Consider the following 8,517-nt stretch of genomic DNA (forward strand, 5'->3'; position numbering starts at 1 on the left):
ATGTTCACCAAAGAAAGTGAATCCGGGATGGTGAGGGACTGTAAACAGATGTAATAGGGTGGGGTATGTGGGGATGTTACACTGTTAGTAACCCCTTCTAGTTAGGAATGTTCACTAAAGAAAGTGAATCAGGGATGGTGAGGACTGCACAGATGTAATGGGGTGAGGTATGTGGGGATGCTACACTGTTGGTAACCTGACCTAGCTATGAATGTTCTCTAAAGAAAGTGAATCAGGGATGGTGAGGGACTGTGCACAGATGTAATGGGGTGGGTGTTTGGGGATGCTACACTTGGTAATCCCACCTAGGTATGAATGTTCACTAAAGAAAGTAAAGCAGGGATGGTGAGGGACTGTGCACAGATGTAATGGGGTGGGGTAAGTGGGGATGTTACACTGTTGGTAACACCAGCTAGGTATGAATGTTCTCTAAAGAAAGTGAATCAGGGATGGTGAGGGACTGTGCACAGATGTAATGGGGTGGGGTAAGTAGGGAGTTTACACTGTTAGTAACCCCACCTATGTATGAACACCAAAGAAGGTGAATCCGGGATGGTCAGGGACTGTACACAAATGTTATGGGTGGGGTAAGTAGGGAGTTTACACTGTTAGTAACCCCACCTAGGTATGAACACCAAAGGTGAATCCGGGATGGTCAGGGACTTTACACAAATGTTATGGGGTGGGGTAAGTGGGATATTACACTGTCAGATCTAGCTCAGTTGATAGAGTGCTCACCCATCCCAACCAGTATCTTACAAAAGGAATATCAAAGGCTGTGGTATGTGATGTCTTGTTTGTGGGGAAAATGCATGTAAAAGATATTTTGCTGCTAAGAAAAAAATGTAGCTGGTTTTCTCTAAAAACTTTGTGTAAGAATGATAAAATGTTTTGATTTCCCACAGCAGATGGTTAATTAATATGTTCTAATGGTGTTAGGGGAAAGGAAAACTTGGTATTATTTTGTTATTTTATTATTTCGTCCCTACAGAGAAAGGAAGAGTGTGGGGTGGGGGGAGAGTTGGGGGGGGGGGGGGGGGGGGCGCACTGCCGAGACGACTCTTGGGGATAAAGCAGTAACAGGGCTTGAAATTAATACTTTGTTTTACCCACAACATTAAACAAAAAATTACTGTGGGAGAAACGTCAATTTTGAGCCTGCCCATGGCAATTTTGTAAAAAGTTATTTTTACAGAAAATCAGTATCAGTGGCGGATCCAGAAAATCTCTTGGGGGAGGGGGGGGGGGAGCGGGCAGTGACATGAGCTGAAATGCCAAGGGAACTTTGAGGGAGGTTTGAAGAGAGATCGTAAAAAAAAAATGAAAATTAATATATAATAAAATTATAACTATTGCAAAATTTAGGGAGGGGGCCCGGGCCGCTGGGCTCTCCCCCCGCCAGATCCGCCGTGAATTATATGATTGAATAGTTATTTTGTTGCATGTAAACATATTCCAGATGAAGAAATGTTAAATACTGGCATGTAATGTACACCAGATATATTCATTTTGCTGTCGTTGAGGAGTTTTACCCGACCCACGGCAATTTTATATCTCAACGAAGGCAATTGCCGTCGTTGCCGTCTTTATATGCGAGCCGTGCAGAAAAGAATCTTTCATATTATTAAATTTTTGTTCATAGACGGGACAGTACATACCATGGCCACTGTTTGCAATGGCAAAAACGAAATCCACCGACGACTATTGATCCTGGTACCAACCGATACTCAGGCCAGTGCTCTACCCTGAGCTACACCCCACTCCCCTCTTTGCCAACCCTTCTTCACCCAGCCCCACCCCTCTTCACTCGGCCCCACTACACCCAACCCCCTCTTCACCCGGCCCCACTACATCCCACTCCCCTCTTCACCCACCCTTCTTCACCCAGCCCCACCCCTCTTCACCCGGCCCCACTACACCCCACTCCCCTCTTCACCCAACCCCACTACACCCCACCGTACTTCACCCTGCCCCACCCCTTTCCACTACACCCCACCCTCTTCATCCCGCGCCACTACGCACCATTCCTCTTCACCATGCCCCACTACACCCGTCCTTTTTACCCCGCCCCACTACACCCACCCAATTTCACCCCACTTCACTATACCTCACCCCTCTTCACTAGTCCACCCTTCTTCACCCCACCCCACTACACTCACCCCTCTTCACTCTGCCCCACCCTCTTCACCCCACCACACTGCACACCTCCCTTCTTCACCCCATCTCACTATGCCCCACCCTCTTCACCCCACCCCACTATGCCCCATCCGCTAAACCCTGCCCCACTATACCCCGCCTGTCTTCAGACACACCCTTCTTCCTTCTGCCACATTACACCCCTCTTTCAACACCCTTCTTCCTTCTGCCACATTACACCCCTCTTTCAACACCCTTCTTCCTTCTGCCACATTACACCCCTCTTTCAACACCCTTCTTCTTACCTCTTCTCCTCTCGGTGGGATGGTGCATATAAGACTTGCTATTAATGAGAAAATGAAGCACGTGTCCCCTCTCTCTCTCTCTCTCTCTCTCTCTCTCTCTCTCCCCGTCTCTCTCTCTCTCTCTCTCTCTCTCTCTCTGTCTCTCTCTCTCTCTCTCTCTCTCTCTCTCTCTCTCTTCTCTCTCTCTGTATCCCCCTCTTTCTCCCCCGTCTCACTCTCTGTCTGTCTCTCTTCTCTGTCTCTCTCTCTCTCTCTCTCTCCTCTCTCTCTCTCTCTCTCTCTGTCTCCCCTTTTTTCTCTCTCTCTTTCTCCCCGTCTCACTCTGTCTGTCTGTCTGTCTCTCTCTGTCTCTCTTTCTCCCCTGTCTCACTCTCTGTCTGTCTCTGTGTCTCTCTCTGTTAATTATATCGTTGATTATCTATTGCTAAAATTATTTTATTATATCTGATCATTGTATACCACGGGTACTAGTCCTGTGAAGGGACTCCGAGTCTTGCTAGACCCGACCCGTGCCCAAGTACTCGAGTACTCGTGGAGACCCTATGTGTTCCACCACTTTTTGGCACCTTCCTACGCCACTGAATTTCGTGCTGTTTATGTATTTATGAACAAACTGATTTGATTTTATTTGTTTTGTTTTGCGATTTTTGGAAAGCGCAGATATGTATGCAACTCGATTTATAAAATTTACTCAAAGTTATTTACTTCTGAGCCGATTATTTTTTTAATTGAACACACAAGAAGTATTTTTATTTGTTATTTCCAAAATACTTTTATTCTTCTTCTTACGTCAAACTAAACTAAAATTATTTTCAAAACCATTTTTGTAGGAGGGTGAGACGGACTATAGGTAGCACTAAACCAATTAATTTCCGGCTGGGTCAGACGTTAACACCACAAGTCCTGTGATTGGTTATAAATGTGAGTGTGTTGGTTGTAAAAACAGAATAGTTTTATCTGGGCTAAAAATGTATGCAATTTTAATTCATCTAATACCACTTTGTCAAGTAGTCTTGTGCTTGGAACATGTATGGGGTACAGGTAAAAAAAAGTACTCAAATTTTGTGCGAAACTAGGGGTGTTGTAAAAACATTTGGTTATACGGAAAATGAGCCATGAAAGATACCAATTTCTGCAGTTAATACTTTGAGGTAGGGGTTGTAGTACTGATATTTATGGGTCATAGTTTGGTTGATATATTGCATATAGTGTTTTTAAACACAAACGTTAACATGGTCGCCTATGGGATTTTAATTGGTATAGTCCAACCTATAGGTGCATTTCACATTGGATAGCCTCACTTTCGCGTTCTTCAACAACCCCATTATATTAACTGGTAAATGTTCTGAAACAGCAACTGGAACCGGCCATGTTGACGGTCCAAGGGTCTACAGTTAGATTGTAGCCAGGAACAAATACCAAATATACAGTTAGTTCCGTAGGAAAACGATTCCGTTTACAATGGACACAACCATACGGTTTGGGGTTTTTTTGTGGGGGTTTTGGAGGGGGGTTTCCTTTGGGGTTTTTTTTTTTTGGGGGGGGGGGGGGTTGAGGTTTTTTCAAGATTTGCGGTTGTTATTGTCTATTTGGTGACCGCAAATTTTCTAATTTTTAACTTAGGCTAGAGAGAGAGAGAGGGGTGGGACACATCGAATTGTAGACCAAATTTTATGCACTAATAGCATAGTAATGTCTGTATTTTATACCAAGTTGTAATGTGGGATTGAATGTCTGTAGTGTTGACTGTGCTGCCTATATGATTCAAGTCAACTTCTGACAATATGAATTGATTTTTGATGCAGCCATTGTTTCTTGTTACTATCTGTGTGATCTTTTGTTTCTTTCAATCAGTGTATTTGCTTATACTTTCTTGCTCAAACCAAGCTAACTTTCCAAGAGGTAAACCTTTGCTAGAAGATTGCTCACTTAAATATCACTTTGGTCGAGTCTTAGCAGAGTACAATATTTCACACGAACCGTTCCTTTTGCGTGCAAGTTACGCAAATTTAAATTCTCAGTAACCACAATTTTGCTTACATGGTAAACTCACTTTACCAAGTATTAAATAAGGGGCCGTCCATAATGTTCAACATTTTCACGAGCGTACAAACCGTACGCGGGGGAGGGGGTTAAGGGGCCAGCGTACTTTTTTGAAAATGAAAAATGTCGATCAACATTTTTTATTTGGGGATGTACACTTTTAGGGGGGGGGGGGGGGGGGGGAGGGGATGGTCAAAAGTGTACTCTTTGTACACTTGTGAAAATGTTGAAAATTATGGACGGCCCCTAAACTGTTATTTAATGAAAGACAATGCAATATTTTTGCTTAAATTAATAGTATCGACTGGAATGAAGTTCAGTGTAAATTCAAGTTAAATGACCGGCCTTGGTGGCGTCGTGGTTAGGCCATCGGTCTACAGGCTGGTAGGTACTGGGTTCGGATCCCAGTCGAGGCATGGAGTTTTTAATCCAGATACCGACTCCAAACCCTGAGTGAGTGCTCCGCAAGGCTCAGTGGGTAGGTGTAAACCACTTGCACCGACCAGTGATCCATAACTGGTTCAACAAGGGCCATGGTTTGTGCTATCCTGCCTGTGAGAAGTGCAAATAAAAGATCCCTTGCTGCTGTCGGAAAGAGTAACCCATGAAGTGGCGACAGCGGGTTTCCTCTCAAAATATGTGTGGTCCTTAACCATATAACCGTAAATAAAATGTGTTGAGTGCGTCGTTAAATAAAACATTTCTTTCTTTCTTTCAAGTTAAATGAATATGTTATGCTAATATAATTTGAGTCACGTAACCGAACAATCGGTTACCTAGGTAAAAATCATGTGAATTGAGTTTTTTTTTTTTTAAGATTTTGGGGCGGAACGTAGCCGAGTGGTAAAGCGTTCGCTTGATGCGCGGTCGTTATAGGATCAAACCCCGTCGTTGGACCCATTGGGCTATTTCTCGTTCCAGTCAGTGCTCCACAACTGGTGTAACAAAGGCCGTGGTGTGTACTATCCTGTCTGTAGAATGGTGCATATAAAAGATCCCTTGCTGCTAATCGAAAAGAGTAGCCCATAAAGTGGCGACAGTAAGTTTCCCCTCTCAATATATGTGGTCCTTATCCATACGTCCGACGCCATATAACCGTAAATAAAAGTGCGTCGTTAAATAAACAGGGATGTGAAAGCTACGCAGAAACGCGTAAATGCTCTTTTCCATTTCGTCTAAAAAAAAAACCCAACAAAAACATGATGTTCAATACTGTTGATCACACAAGGTTCATTTGCATGTTTTCACGGTTTCAAGTTTATGATGGGTCTTATAAGTTATAACGAGTTCAGATTTGTTAGCATTGAATGCAATTTTAGGCAGTTGCAGGGTTTGCTAACAACAATTTTCCTTCAGGGGCCATTGAGCGGCCCCTGGACCCCGGCCGCAGTACGTTTTTTTTGTTCCAGCCCCTCACATCCCTAAATAATACATTCCCTTCCTTCCTTCTCTCTGCGTGTGTCCGCCTTTGTGCGTGTGTGTTGTCTAAGTGTCTATCCGTGTGCTAGGTGTATGTCCGTGTTCTAGGTGTATGTCTGTGTTCTGTGTGCGTGCGTGCGTGCGTGTGTGTATTTGTGTTGTGTCATTATTTTTTTACAGGCGTGTGATTTGACATCTTGAACGTAAGAACGTGTTTTGAACGTGAGAGTGATTGTCGTTCATATTCCAGCCCCTCACACTCCTCCCCCTACTTGACAAAACCTGGCTACGGCCCTGTAATATACACTGTCAGGTATTCCCAACTTCGTATATTCAAACGTTGTCCACGGGGCATATCTCATCGCATTACCGTATTCGGAACTCATACTAGCACAAACATTTCTTTGCATAAATTTTATAGCATAAACCAGCAGCAAAACAGTTTTAACTGACCATTTTTAAATAGTTAACGAGAAATTAAAATAAATAAATAAATAAATAAATAAAGTAAAATAAAATAAAGTCTTGTTGCCTTTTGAAAATAGTTTTTGAGACGACCCCCATCAACTCCAGCGAGCCGGCAAGTAGGTCAAGGCCATTAATGTAAATGCATCCACGCTCCGTCTGTGGTCACTGAACATGAATCGTGTAAAGGGTTTCATTCATTAAAGTCATGTCACTTGAATAATAATCCAAAATGTACCTCAAACCATGCCCGATATTCGGCAAAAGTTGACACCAGAATAAAAATTAAGAAAAGAAAAAAAATGCACAAGAGACTAGCCATACCGCCATGTCATGTGCCACCGTAGCGTCCCGCTTCAATAGTTTACTAACTTCATCGGTGCGGAAAATCGACAATTGTGTTAAAAGTGTACATCATCTAAATTGTAAACATCATGTTGCCACAGATGTCTTCAAATGTTCGTCGATTTTCATTTTGTTTAATAAATCAAACCAAAAACCCCAGTGTATAGGCTATGTGTAGGCCTATGTATCTATAGACGAACAATGCATAGGCCTACAAATGTATATTTTTAAAATCTTGAAATAGTGCTGAAACAAAATTAATACCGGTAAATAAAAATGAATTGAAAATCGTTGAAAATCGTTTTCACTCGCGAACTATTCCCACGGAACTGGGCGCATTCTGGACTTCCTGGGCTTCTTGAACCAAGGCACACACTGTACAGCAAACGATCTGCAATAGATCACCAAGCAACGATCCGTCGATTTTATGCAGATCCCTGATCTTTCCGCGGACTTGAATCCATGCAACAATATTTAATATCGGCACAAGCCAGGCCGCTCCACAAAGCAGACAACTGTCTCCTACAGCTTCGGCATTTTTTCCGAACGTGTAGCAGGGCGCGATGTAGGTAATAATACAAATCCCAAAGTTGTCGAAACATCCGAATAGACTGTGTTTCCACTCACCCATTTTGTTTTTATAGAAATAAAACTCGATCGAAAACAAAGGCTTGTAACTTTCTAATAAACAGGATCACATAGATCTATGCTTGTAAAAGTTTGGGTTCTTTTTATATTTATATATATTTTTTTTACGTTTTTTATTTTTCTTTTGAAAACAGAATATCGCTAATACGTCATCGAGCGCATTTTAAAATCCCATGACGTCATAGGCCACTGCTGCTTTCGGGAGTGTTCGGAAATGTGTATTTCCAAGTTGTAATGAGACAAACGAAGTTGAAGGTCGCTCGGTTAGCTTTTTTTCTTCCGATTCTAAATACCAGGGGCCTAATTCACAAAGGTCTCTTAGGCTCTGCTAGACAACAAAGCATCCTCTTTGCAAGTCTTTTAGCATTGCACTGCGATATCGCAAAGTTGCGAGAGTTTAGTGAATTACGCCCCAGCTCCGGAGCCTTTCGGACGTTATTTAAAACTCAGAAGTTGTCGAAACGAGGACACTCGGACGCAGCAGAACAATAATAATAAATTAATATTAAACTCTAGTTTTAACCCGTGAAAATGGAGACTTAAGTTTGGTTAATCTACAAAGATGTAACGTTTTTTTTGTGGGTGTTTTTTGGTGTGTGTTTTTAAAACAAATAAAGTTATAACATGAGTGAAATCAAAGAGTGTAAGGAAATGAAGAAATACCTTTTAAAGGTCCTATATCAAAGTTAAAACTTCAATAGTTATTTTTACATTTATTTGTAATAAATAACTACACATAATCTTAACTCTAGAATAATAATTTGTGGGCTTGGTTTTATATATATATATATATATATATATATATATATATATATTATTATTTTCTTGGTAAACTTGGCGTGTTGAATGTGTACGCATAAAACAGTAACGTTTACTACTAAATGGGTTTATTTTTACAAACAAAGCTGAAAATATAAACTATCTTTCGAAGAAAGCGCCATTATTATAACTTTTACACAGCACCTTTAAAATTAAAAAAAAGAAGACATTTTATGGTATTAAAAACACCAGGATGACCAGAAACACTTCGGGTGTACAGAAATGGATAATCTAACCAATAAAATCTAAATAAGGAATGTTTTATTTCAAAAGTGGCTCCAATAATGAAACGTACGCCAAAGTTTCTGTCGCTTTAAGAGGGTATACTTAGCATCAA

The 8,517-nt window shown here is 41.5% G+C and overlaps 1 protein-coding gene across 1 annotated transcript; it reads right to left on the reverse strand.

Moving 5' to 3' along the window:
* Positions 1-7,017: 7,017 nt before the first annotated feature.
* Positions 7,018-7,344, reverse strand: LOC121373088 (cell number regulator 3-like). Its single transcript, XM_041499535.1, has one exon. The coding sequence runs from the start codon at positions 7,342-7,344 to the stop codon at positions 7,018-7,020; it is 327 nt and encodes a 108-aa protein (XP_041355469.1).
* Positions 7,345-8,517: the final 1,173 nt, after the last annotated feature.

The sequence above is a fragment of the Gigantopelta aegis genome, chromosome 5, assembly GCF_016097555.1.
Source record: "Gigantopelta aegis isolate Gae_Host chromosome 5, Gae_host_genome, whole genome shotgun sequence".
NCBI classification, from domain to species: Eukaryota; Metazoa; Mollusca; class Gastropoda; order Neomphalida; family Peltospiridae; genus Gigantopelta; species Gigantopelta aegis.

Excerpts from the sequence above, each read along its gene's own strand:
- LOC121373088 (XM_041499535.1), bottom strand. The coding sequence starts at position 7,344 with ATGGGTGAGTGGAAACACAGTCTATTCGGATGTTTCGACAACTTTGGG.